This window comes from Carya illinoinensis, chromosome 9 (assembly GCF_018687715.1).
Source record: "Carya illinoinensis cultivar Pawnee chromosome 9, C.illinoinensisPawnee_v1, whole genome shotgun sequence".
In the NCBI taxonomy this organism is placed as follows: Eukaryota; Viridiplantae; Streptophyta; class Magnoliopsida; order Fagales; family Juglandaceae; genus Carya; species Carya illinoinensis.
In genome coordinates, this window is record NC_056760.1 from 36,846,423 (window position 1) to 36,859,117 (window position 12,695).

General features: G+C 36.7%; 1 protein-coding gene across 2 annotated transcripts; it reads right to left on the reverse strand.

Annotated features, from left to right (window-relative positions):
* Positions 1-342: 342 nt before the first annotated feature.
* On the reverse strand, positions 343-9,882 carry LOC122276125 (glutamic acid-rich protein-like). Of its 2 annotated transcripts, none has more exons than XM_043085618.1 (2): positions 9,649-9,805; positions 343-2,272 (listed from the first exon to the last, which is right to left on the reverse strand). In XM_043085618.1, the coding sequence occupies exon 2, from the start codon at positions 2,214-2,216 to the stop codon at positions 534-536; it is 1,683 nt and encodes a 560-aa protein (XP_042941552.1). In that variant the 5' UTR covers positions 2,217-2,272; positions 9,649-9,805; the 3' UTR covers positions 343-533. The 2 variants fall into 2 exon arrangements, with proteins under 2 accessions (XP_042941552.1, XP_042941551.1); XM_043085617.1 differs by lacking the exon at positions 343-2,272 and adding an exon at positions 5,705-8,225 and having other exon boundaries at positions 9,649-9,882.
* Between the last annotated feature and the right edge of the window lie 2,813 nt (positions 9,883-12,695).

Genomic DNA, 12,695 nt, shown 5'->3' on the forward strand with positions numbered 1-12,695 from the left:
TAAGGTTTAGATGGTCCTTGTTTCCTTTCTGATATTTTGATTACAAAGGTAGAAGATAACCCATATGTAGGCATCAAAAAACTATGAAGAAGCTGTATGTTATTGAAGTTTGATTCAAGCTTCCTGGCAAAAGTGTTCGATCCGAGAGCCCCATTTGGGTTTTTTGGTTGGTTAGATTCAGGGTAAGAAATTAAAATGGCAATGTCGGAAGAGAACCGTTATGAACTTTGCTAGCTTCACTAGTGCTGGCAGTGCTCTTAGCTAAATGACACCAGTGAATCTAAAGAGTGTTGGAAATAAGTTCCATGCATGAAAAATAAATCAATATTTAAAGACTGCCAATTAAAATAAAATAAAATCTATATTTAAGGACATATTTAGTTGCCACAAGAAGTAGAAAGGAGTATTATTTACAAAGCACGCAAAAGATTTATGGCTCAACAAGCATATTAAATGATATGAAAAGCGCAGCAATTTGATATATACACTGCTATGCTGAACTGGTAGGAGCCTTTTCCATATCTATTGCTCTCTCAGCCCTGCTTAGTCTCATGTTCGGCTTGTTCAAGTTCTTTTATCTGCATCATGATCTCTACCTTCTTCTCAAGATAGGCTTCTATTTTACCATCAATATTTTCCAACTTTTGCTTTAGATTGCCAAGATTCTTGCTCTTATCCTTCCCATCAAGTTGTCTTTTCTTCTCACATTTTTCCTTCTTTTCACTTCTCTCCTCTTTACCTACCTTCACCTTCTCCATTTGATCACCTTCCTCTCCTTCCCCCTCTGATTCTTTGACGTTTTCTTTAATTTCAATTTCCCTGGATGCAACTTCAGGCTGACACTTGCCCTCATCTACAGCATCCTTGTGCTTACTCTCTTTCTCCTTCTTGTCTTTCTTTTCTTTCTTCTTCTTCCCTTCATCATCATCTTCATCTGCTTCATCCTTGTGGTGCTTCTCTTTCTTCTTTTTCTCCTCCTTCTTCTCTCCTTTCTCCTTGTCATCATCATCTTTTTCTGTATCCTTCTCTCTATCAATTTCATCTTTGGATTTTCCATCTATGTTCCCTTTGTGTTTTGCCTTTTTCTCTCTTCCTTCCTTATCTTTTTCATCTTTCTTCGTTTTACCTTTCTCTTTGTGTTCACCATCTTTATGCTTCTTCTCCTCAAGCCTCTGATCCCCCACTGATTCTTTGACGTTTTCTTTAATTTCAATTTCCCTGGATGCAACTTCAGGCTGACACTTGCCCTCATCTACAGCATCCTTGTGTTTACTCTCTTTCTCCTTCTTGTCTTTCTTTTCTTTCTTCTTCTTCTTCTTCCCTTCATCATCATCTTCATCTGTTTCATCCTTGTGGTGCTTCTCTTTCTTCTTCTTCTTCTCCTTCTTCTTCTCTCCTTTCTCCTTGTCATCATCATCTTTTTCTGTATCCTTCTCTCTATCAATTTCAACTTTGGATTTTCCATCAATGTCCTCTTTGTGTTTTGCCTTTTTCTCTCTTCCTTTCTTATCTTTTTCATCTTTCTTCGTTTCACCTTTCTCCTTGTGTTCACCATCTTTATGCTTCTTCTCATGCTCCACCTTCTCCTCAAGCCTCTGATCCCCCACTGATTCTTTGACGTTTTCTTTAATTTCAATTTCCCTGGATGCAACTTCAGGCTGACACTTGCCCTCATCTACAACATCCTTGTGTTTACTCTCTTTCTCCTTCTTGTCTTTCTTTTCTTTCTTCTTCTTCTTCCCTTCATCATTTTCTCCCTTCTTCTCTTCTTTTTCTTCGTCTTTCTTATTTTTTTTCTCTTTCTTCTTCTCTTCTTTTTCCTTGTTTTTCTTATCCTCTTCTTTCACAATTTCTCCAGCTTCATCATCTTTGTTGGCCCTAGAATCTTTCTCCCCCTTCTTTCCCTTTTTCTTTTCTTCCTCATCGTTCTTTTTGTGTGTCTGCTCTCCATCTTCATCCTTTTTCTTCTCGTACTCCTTTACCTTCTTATTTGACTCTCTTTCCTTTTTCTTAGTTTTCTCTTCATCTTCCTCTTTATGTTTCTCGTGTTTTGGCTTTTCTTTCTTGACTGATTTGGTCTTCAATTCAAGTTTCATCTCAGTCTTCTCATCCACCACATCACTTGGTTCCATATTCTTGGTCTTCCCTTCGACATGGAATTTTTCCTTTCTGATCCTTTCTTCTCCACCAATAATGAGTTCAGATTTGTCTTCCATCTCCAAAATTTTTCCCAAAAGTTGAAAGATAACTTTTTCACTTGATCCCAAATACCCTGAAACAAATGCAAGGAACCAAGAAGCAAGTTTTATAAATAAAATAACACAAATATAAAGTGAAAAATAAATAAATATCGATGTCAACTTGATACGATGTTTCAAACAGAAAAAAGGTAAGAACTACAACCTGAGCAAGAAATAAGCTCACGCAATTGAAATCTATTCATCTCCCACTCATTTTAAACATTTTGGAACGTGGTCAAATATAAACCAGTTCACCATATACCAAGATAAGAAAAGTACATTACATAGATGTAGGCCCAATTGTGCCCAAACAGTGACAAGATCATCCCACTTCCACCCCAACATCACTCCAACAATTGCCATGTGTAGCATGACAAGCAGCACTCATCACTATCTACAGTCACCACTGCCAAACACACCACCTCTAGACACCACTACCACAACCATCACCTCACCATACTTTCCATAAGATTGCCTTATCTGATGCACCTCCTCCAGTTCATTGAAACTCAAAACCTTATCCAAATAAATATATATCTATATTGTTTTTAATCACCTCGCAGTATTTGAAAATCTTAAATATGAATCATCATTGCAAAAATTAAGAAACAAAATCCCGAATTTGAGAGCAAAATAATGGACATGTAACAAAACACCACCTACCAAATTTTGCTTTAAGAATAAATTATTTCCAGTGGTTATTTTCTAAAAAAATTAAAAAATTAGGAAGATTTTTTTTTCACAACGTGTTGGGTGGGGTTGTTGTTGGGGGGGGGGGGGGGGGGGGGGGGGGGTGATATGATAGGTCCCAACAATTGAGATAATGTTAACGTAAAATAACTCTCTCTTCGGGTGAGAAATAAACCGCAATAATTGAATGAAATTTTCTGATTGACCATAACAATTTCTGGGCTGCTTTAAATAAGCAAAGCCATTTACATTCATGCCAAAAATGAAGGAAAAAAACTAGCGGCTAACTAACTGAAACTCAAACACGTAAACACACGTAAAACAGAGCTCGAAACAGCATAAAACAGAGCTCGAAACAGAACAACACTTTCGGAAATAAAGATGACGTAAAATGCGTAACTGCCGTAAACCCATTCGCACGTAAAACTCTCGCCTATCCAGACCCAGTCCATTTCTGCTTTTCACGTACGGCATGCATGCATGGACTACGGTTCTTCACGTCCCCACTTATCCCAAGTATTTGGGATTTGGCTTATGGCCCCTTTCCGAACGACGTGGCCTAACAATACCTCCCCCATCAAGTGGATCCTTGTCCTCAAGGTCCAAATTTGGAAACATCTCCCGTAATGTTTTTATTTGCTCCCATGTTGCTTCTTCGGCTGGAAGGTGCTTCCATTGCACTAAGCATTCTTCAACCAGGTGAGGTCCTTGCTTGACCCAGCGGTAGTCTAAAATCGTGTGTGGCTCTAATAAGACCACCCCTTCATCGGTGAATGGTGGTAACTCAGTCTGTGGCTTTTCCACGTTCCTCCCATCCTCTAGGTACTGTTTGAGTAGTGACACGTGAAATACTGGGTGAACGCGAGCCCCGTCTGGTAATTGTAATTTGTATGCAACTGGCCCGATCTTCTCCAGGATCTGATAGGGACCATAAAAACGGCTGGCGAGTTTCTGATGGACCCTTTTGAAGACTGTTTGCTGGCGGTATGGGTGTAACTTCAACAATACCTTTTCGCCGATATCGAACGAAATATCCCTGCGCTTTTTATCCGCCATTTGCTTCATTCGGTTTACTGATCGTTCTAAATTGGCCTTCAGTTGCCGAAGCAGTTCATCCCGGTTTATGAGTTGCCGGTCAACTTCATGTACCGGTGAGAGCCCATCTTTATACGTCGGAATGGAAGGTGGCAATCTCCCATACAACGCCTGGAAAGGAGTCATCCCCGTTGAAATATGGTATGTCGTATTATACCAGTATTCCGCCCAAGGTAAATAGCCACTCCATTTCCGTGGCCACTGATGAACAAAACATCGGAGGTATTGTTCAACGCAGCGATTGACGACTTCCGACTGGCCATCCGTCTGGGGGTGGTAAGCGGAGCTGAGCTGCAATTTGGTGCCCGATAGCTTAAAAAATTCCTTCCAGAAGTTACTGATGAAGATTGGGTCCCGATCACTAACAATTGATCTGGGCATACCGTGAAGTTTGACGATGCCTTCAACAAATTTTTCAGCTACCGTTTTTGCTGTAAAAGGGTGACTTAAAGTAAGGAAATGAGCGGACTTACTAAGTCTGTCGACAACCACCATGATAGTGTCCTTTCCTTGCGACGTTGGGAGGCCCTCGATAAAGTCTAAGGTGATATCATCCCACACTAGGCATGGGATTGGCAGCGGTTGAAGAAGCCCAGCTGGAGCCAATGTTTCAGCTTTTATTTTTTGGCATACTTCGCACCCTTTGATATAGTCTTGCACTGAGTTATACATCCCAGGCCAATAAAACTGTTGTCTCAGCTTGTTGAATGTTCGTAGGACGCCCGAATGACCCCCTACCTTGGTGTCATGCACTTCGTGTAACAGCTTTGCCCTTAAGATCACATCGTTCGGCACAATGACCCTTCCTTTGTATAGTAGCAGTCCTTGACGCCACATATATGATCCTCCCGGTTGCTCAGTGGCCGCATGGCCCTTTGACTGAATGTATTGGTCTTCTTCTGCAGCCTTTTTTATTTCTTCCCATAAGCTAACTTGCGGAAAGGAAATTCCATGAAGAATGGGGCTGCCCTGTTTTCGGGAGAGAGCATCTGCTGCGGAGTTCTCACGGCCCGGTCTGTATTTAATTTCGTAGTCGTAGCCCAGGAGTTTAGCAACCCATTTTTGTTGCTCCGGTGTTGCGATTCGTTGCTCTAGAAAATATTTGAGGCTGCGCTGATCGGTCTGAATATAGAATTTGTGGCCGAGAAGATAAGGCCGCCAGGTACGTATGGCTTCGACGATAGCCAACATCTCCTTAGCGTACGTCGACCACGATTTTTTTGTCATTCCGAGGGCTCGACTCATGTATGCCACTGGTTTGCCTTGTTGTGATAGGACCGCTCCAATTCCTTCTCCGGACGCATCTGTTTCGATAGTGAAAACATCGTTGAAGTTTGGCATAGCTAATATCGGTGTGGTCGTCATGGCCTGTTTGAGAGCAAGGAAAGCCTTCTCAGCTTCTTCATTCCATCCGAACTGGCCTTTTTTGAGAAGGTTGGTGAGAGGCCGCGCTATAATGCCGTAGTCTTTGACGAACTTTCGGTAATAACCTGTCAAGCCTAAAAACCCACGTAGTTCCGAAATGTTAGTAGGTTGAGGCCAAGCTATCATAGCAGAAATTTTTTTGTTCATCCACCTTCACGCCTTGGTTGGTGATGATGTGCCCCAAGTACTCCAATTCTTGCTGCCCGAATGCACATTTGCTAGTTTTAGCAAAAAATCTGTGTTGCCGCAGTATTTCAAAAGTCTGCCTCACATGCACTAAATGTTGATCCCAGTCCGGACTGATGGTATCCTGCCCGAAGATCAAGCTTGGTAAAATAAGAAGCCCCGTAGAGTTCATCCAACATGTCGTCCACTGTGGGAATCGGAAATCGATCTTTAATGGTTGCGGCATTGAGCGCGCGATAATCTGTACAAAATCTCCAGTTTCCATCTTTCTTTTTTACTAGCAATACAGGCGACGAGAAGGGACTAGTGCTGGGTCGCACAAGTCCGGATTGCAGCATATCTTGAACCTGCTTCTCGATCTCGTTCTTTTGATAGTGCGCATATCTGTAAGGCCGAACGTTAACCGGTTCGGTTCCTTCCTTGAGGGCAATCCCGTGGTCAACCTCTCGTGTTGGTGGTAAGCTTGAAGGCTCAATGAACAAATCTGAAAATTCCTGCAATAACTCACGCAAGCTTGGATGAATATTTTGTGGAAGTTCCGTTTGGGCAACCTGTAGGCACACGGCAAACAGAGCATGGCTGGGACGAATTCCCTTAGTTATCTCTTCGATTGATGCCGCTTGGATATTTTGTCCGTCTATGCCCACCAATTTTTTGGTCTGGTTTTTCCACGTGAATTCCATGGTTAATTTCTTCCAATCACACACCACAGAACCAAGAGTTTCAAGCCATTGAATTCCCAATACCACGTCTATCCCTGAGAGAGGTAAGGAATACAAAGTTAATGAAAAAATGGTGCCGTGTAAATTGATTTGTACCTCCTCAAACCTCCCTTGACATTTGAGATTTTCTCCATTAGCAACTCGAACCGTGAACGTTTCCGTAGGGACTATGGGTAGACGCAGCAGATTGGCCATACGCTCACTAATGAAATTGTGAGTCGACCCGCTGTCGATTAATATGACCACGTCGTGGGCGCAGATTTTGGCTGTGATTCGCATGGTTTTGGGAGCTGTCCATCCCGTAAGTGCATGCAGCGTAATTTCTGGTTCAGGAGGCCCTTCGAAATTCTCTTCAACTGGTTGTTCTTCGGTGACTTCATCGCATAACAGGTTGCCGTTATCCACGCAGCTCTCCAACATGAGTATTCGTGGACCCTGACACTTGTGTCCTGCAGTAAAACGGTCATTACAATTAAAGCATAAATTTTGGGCCCTTCTCCGCTGCATTTCTTCCCAACTAAGACGTCTCACGGGAACGGCAGGGGTTGGTGGTGTTGCTCGAGTAGTAGGGGGAAGAGCTAAGGAAGCTCGCGTTGGTGGTGCAGGTCTTACAAACCTCCTTTGTCTAGCCAATTGATCATCCTTCATTCGTGCTAAACTGATTGCTTCTCTTAATGTCTGGGGCTTAAACATCCGTATACCATCCGAGATCTCCGTCTTTAAGCCACCCATAAAAGTTCCTACAAGAGCTCTTTGCGTCCAGCCTCTAACTCGATTGCCCAAGCGTTCAAATTCCTTCTGATATTCACGCAAGGAACCAACCTGTCTAACCCGTGAAAGTGCTTCGTCGAAATCCTCGCAATCCGAAGGCCCGAAGCGAGCCCAGAGTTCATCCTCAAAATTCATCCATGACAGCACGCGCCCATCTTCCTGGAACGTCCTACGTATCCACTGCCACCATTGGTTGGCCTCCCCTTCCAAATGGTAGGAGGCCAAAGAAACTCTTTGGGCTTCGGGAGTATTCTGGAATTCGAAAAATTGGTTCACACGGTTGAACCATTCCGTCGGATCATCTCCTGAAAATCGAGGAAATTCAAGTTTTGCTGTTTTAGATGATACAACCAGCCGTCCTCCCTCGTTGCCTTCCCGGTGATGGTGTCCAGGGATGAGATTCTCCTGGTTTGCAAGCAAGACATCGGAGAGACGGTTGAGAGTTTCTTCCACATGACGAAGCCGGTCAGCCATGCCGAGCTCCATCCTGTGTAACCCCTCTTGCACTCCATCAAGTCCTGCTTCCAGCTGCTCGATACGCTCCTTATTGGTTCCCATAATAAAATTCAACCTGGCTCTGAGGCCAATGATAGGTCCCAACAATTGAGATAATGTTAACGTAAAATAACTCTCTCTTCGGGTGAGAAATAAACCGCAATAATTGAATGAAATTTTCTGATTGACCATAACAATTTCTGGGCTGCTTTAAATAAGCAAAGCCATTTACATTCATGCCAAAAATGAAGGAAAAAAACTAGCGGCTAACTAACTGAAACTCAAACACGTAAACACACGTAAAACAGAGCTCGAAACAGCATAAAACAGAGCTCGAAACAGAACAACACTTTCGGAAATAAAGATGACGTAAAATGCGTAACTGCCGTAAACCCATTCGCACGTAAAACTCTCGCCTATCCAGACCCAGTCCATTTCTGCTTTTCACGTACGGCATGCATGCATGGACTACGGTTCTTCACGTCCCCACTTATCCCAAGTATTTGGGATTTGGCTTATGGCCCCTTTCCGAACGACGTGGCCTAACATGATATGTTTCTGATTGTCCTCTCAAGTTCCGCAGGTTAGCCTAAAAATAAACCTGGGAAAAAGAACCAAAACTACATTGCTGACAACATTGAGTGGTGGTCAGAATGATATACAAGAGGAGATCTATACCTCCACCTTGAAGCATTAAATTTGATCTTTTTAGAAGAACAAGACCATTCAAAGGAAAATTCCTCCATGATTAACCAACTGAACCTTCATTTTTCAGCATGAATAGATCAATTATTTTTTTATCACGCACATAAATGTAATATATGGACCATTACTAGGAAGTGACCAACTTTCACAACCGTTGTAGTTGGAATAGTATATATCAGCATCACGAACTGTGATAATGTAAATTTGTTTATCCTAAAAATCTGATCATCTCATCTCTTGTGCTATTTAGGAACCGAATTGAATGATGTGAAAAGAAAACAGTTTTCAAGTCTCAGTGCAAAAATATTCAAACAACTATCAGAAAGCTAATGTTTCATAAGGATTGGAATGTTCGAAAAGCATATAGGAGAAATCACGTTATCTCAAATGCCATATCATTTAGGAACTGCATTTTATTATATAAAGTTAAAACAGATTGCACTTGCAAGCAGCAACAAATAATAAGGCAATAAGTCAGACTTAGCAAGTTCATACTCCCTCTAGCTCCAAAAACACACAACCTACATAAGAGCATTTTTGGAAGATTTTTATGCGTAGGTATTTCACTAAAGTATCCGTTATTTGCAAACTTACATCTATAATCGAATAGAGAACTAACATAAATATAACAGAATTACACATATTTTGTCGTTGGAATTTAGATTCATCAAATTTTAATGGATGTTGTATACATTGGAGCCTTGAGTTTCTAACGAAGGAAATCCTTTTCAATCCCAGTCGTGTGGATCTCTCATCAACTTGTAAGCATATGTACCGATTGATCACCTTTTTTCCCAAAAGAATTAAGAAAGACCTTTTCTGGGTTCCAAAATATTGACAGTTCTACGATAATTTTCATGATATTTGATACCTATAGATAATTTTCATTATATTTGTATGCTTCTATGTTTTTGGTATTCAAGGTTTTAATAAGAGCAAAGGTTTGGATCTGATTACTTATAAAAGATAAATAAATACTTTCCATGAAAAGAACAAATTGAAAAGAAATCAGTTGTGCAGATAATACCTGTAGAAATGAACATTATCGTCGAAACCCAGAAAGTGAATAATTGGGAAAATAGGGAAAGTTAAAAATCCTTGGGGGATAAAATTCTCACAACAAATCAATCCAAAACCAGAATCCGAACTAAAAAGAAGAGTGAACCAGGTATCTTGGCAACGAAATTCCCAGCTCATAGTTCAGATTTGTCACATATATAACTTTACATAAAGAGCGATCTTGGAAACAATTAATGGAATAATATGTATAAATAGTAAAATTAAATTTTAAAAAAAAAAAAAAGAACAGAATACGGTACCAGAATCGAATGCTCTGAATAGAAGTTGTAACTTTTGCTCAAAGAAGAGGGACTGCTCAATCCTGGAGAGAGCTCTGATCTTGTAGATGTCGGGACGCGAGAAAGACTAGAACGGATGAGAATGTACATCGGTAGGCATTGTATTTATACTCTTTCGAGCATGCGCATGTCACTGCCTCATGCGATAACAACCTGTGACTCATCACACCTAAATAACTTCATTGGACACTGCTAAGTGCTATCACACGATGTCGACTCTTTTAGGCGGTGGATAAAGGTTAAATAATCTTAACTCTTAAGCTTCCTATCTTTTTACTATTTTCTTTTTATTTTTTATTTTTTTATTTATTTAATATTTAAGAGAGTAATTATTAGTAAAATTGAATATTTTTTAATGATTAAAAATGTTAAAAAATACTTAAAAATAATAAAGAAAAAATTTTAAATACCCTAGAATAGTAAAAGAGTGGTAAGCAGAGAGTAAGTCTATCATCATTATCATAACTTTTTTTAACTTAACATCTTTTTATATGTGAGACTCACAATTTTTTTCAATCAACATTTCTTTATATATGAGACTCACAATTTTTTTTAATTTTTTATAAATATCTATAAACTCATTTTACTATTTAAATATATTTAAACTCATTTTAAATAAGCTCTACATAACTCACTCTACCAACTTAATTCATAATTATTTATAAAAGATTCAATTCAGTTGAATATCTAAATGCAACCTAAATGTACTTACATAGCTTATTTTTATATATATTTTATATCTTTGAATGTTTTAAGAAAATAAAATTTATAATATTATTTAAAACCACATCTATGATTATTAAGTCAAAAAATTTTAAAAAGAAAAAAAGAAAAAAAAAAAAGAAAGAAAGAAAAAGAAAGAAAGAAAGAAAGAAGAGAGAGAAAAACAATAGCCACCCTGCTTTTATACGTGGATATAGCATTATCCCAGTTCAAAGTGCTCCATTCGAAAAAGCTAAAGGTTACAGTCTGTCTCCGGTGGCCCCCCGAAATTTATTATAGGCGTTTTCTTTAAAAATTATTTTAATATTTTCATAAAATTTAATATAATATAAAAAATAAAAATAAAACACATTTTATATAAAATAAAATATATATTTTTATTGTAAATAAAAATTTTTTAAAAAAATTATAACTATAACTACTAGTATTTCTAATATCTTTCTATTGTTTATATTAAAAGAGAAATAACTAAGAATTTTGATTTAAATTCAATACTTGATGATTTTATTTGTTTGAAAAAACGTAAGTTACAATTTTAGACACTCTATATTTTTTTGTTTAATATATTTATATAAATGTCTTTATATTATTTCAATGATATATTATTCTTGACATGTCAAATAATTTTTTAATACATAGGTTATACTATTTATTTTTATTATAAATCTTTCTATCAGATTATTATGTATCGTAAAAAAAATTATATAAAAATATAACAAAAAATATTTTATGTATATTGTTCTAATTTTATTTGACCACCTTAGAATAAATTCCTGACTCTGCCACTGTCTAGCTCATATTCATTTTATAAAAAAGTGAATCCCGTTCAAAAGAGTAGTTTTTTTCAATTTGAGATTTATTTTTTTTTATAAAAAAAAATTTATAACACTTGTCTATTAGATTTTTATAAATTATTTCTATTTAAATTTTTCCCAAAAAGCATAATTAGCAGCCCACGTAAGCATAAAACGTAAAGTAGTTTAAATATGAAAAATAATAAATGAAAAAATAATTCAAAAATAAAACGAATACTAAAACTAAAACAAAAAAATAGCATTATTTAAAAAACAAAGTAATTTATAAATATTTTTTTTAAAAAAATAATATTTACAGTCTTAGGTGTGCAAACTCATTGAACTATGTTTTTTTTTTTAAAAAAAAATCATTAAATTTTAGATTCATTTGAAAAAATTACTTTTTAGTGATGATAATATTTTTGAAAAAAATTACTTTTTGAGAAAAAAAATTAAAATTACTTTATAAAATTTTTGCCTCCTATAACATATTATGACGTGGCACCTAAGGAACCATTTTGAAATAAAACACTAAAGTCTGGTGGTAGTTACAAACTTTTTAAACCTTATATGAGTTAAGTATTTAGTCTGAACAAAATACAAATTTAAGAGATTTGAATACTAGTTTTTTTATATATATTTTTAAGTAATTAATATATGAATTAATTTAAAATTTGTGTTATTAATAAATGTAATTGAAAATAAAAATCAACGAGTGATGCTAGTGTGTTGCCCAGCACTAGTACAAATTTTACATTTTATTTATTTATTTATTAAATATTTTTTAAAAATTCAAAATATACCAATATACTAAAAATTATTTACTTAAACATTAAATAGAAAATTTTTTAAAAATTAAATACATGACAAATCAAAATAAAAGAACAAAAAACAGACTAACATTTTCCAAAAAGATAATGCCTAGTTCACAGATTTTTACTGAAGCTGCCACCGATTTTTTTTTTTTTTTTAACTTGGTTATTAAGGAAATATTTTAAAATAATGTTGTGAATTTTTCTTTTAAACAAATATTTAAAGATATAAAAAAATGTATGAAAAAAAAACAAAAAAAAATTACTCTATTGGGTGGCCACCTTCGATGAGATTTATATGTGGACATAGCAGCGTCTAAAAACTGCAAATCCCAAGAACCCAAACATTTTTTCCTATTATATTACATAATAGTTGTAATTGATGATCCCCAAATTTAAATCAAGAATAATATTTCTAGTTCTATAATCTAAATATTATTAATTTATTACAAATATATATATATATTCATTGCTTATATGAAAAGATTTAATTTATTAAAAAGTCTAATTTTAAATTTTTTTTAATATGTATATATTGAGAGAAATAAGAGGAATTATTTATCACATTTCTGTATTTTGAGAAAAATTTGGAGAGGGCTCAATAGCATTACGAGGCTAATGGGGGCTGATTAGTGGGTCTAGGTTAGCAATCAAGCTCCTAATCCACAGTCTTATGAGA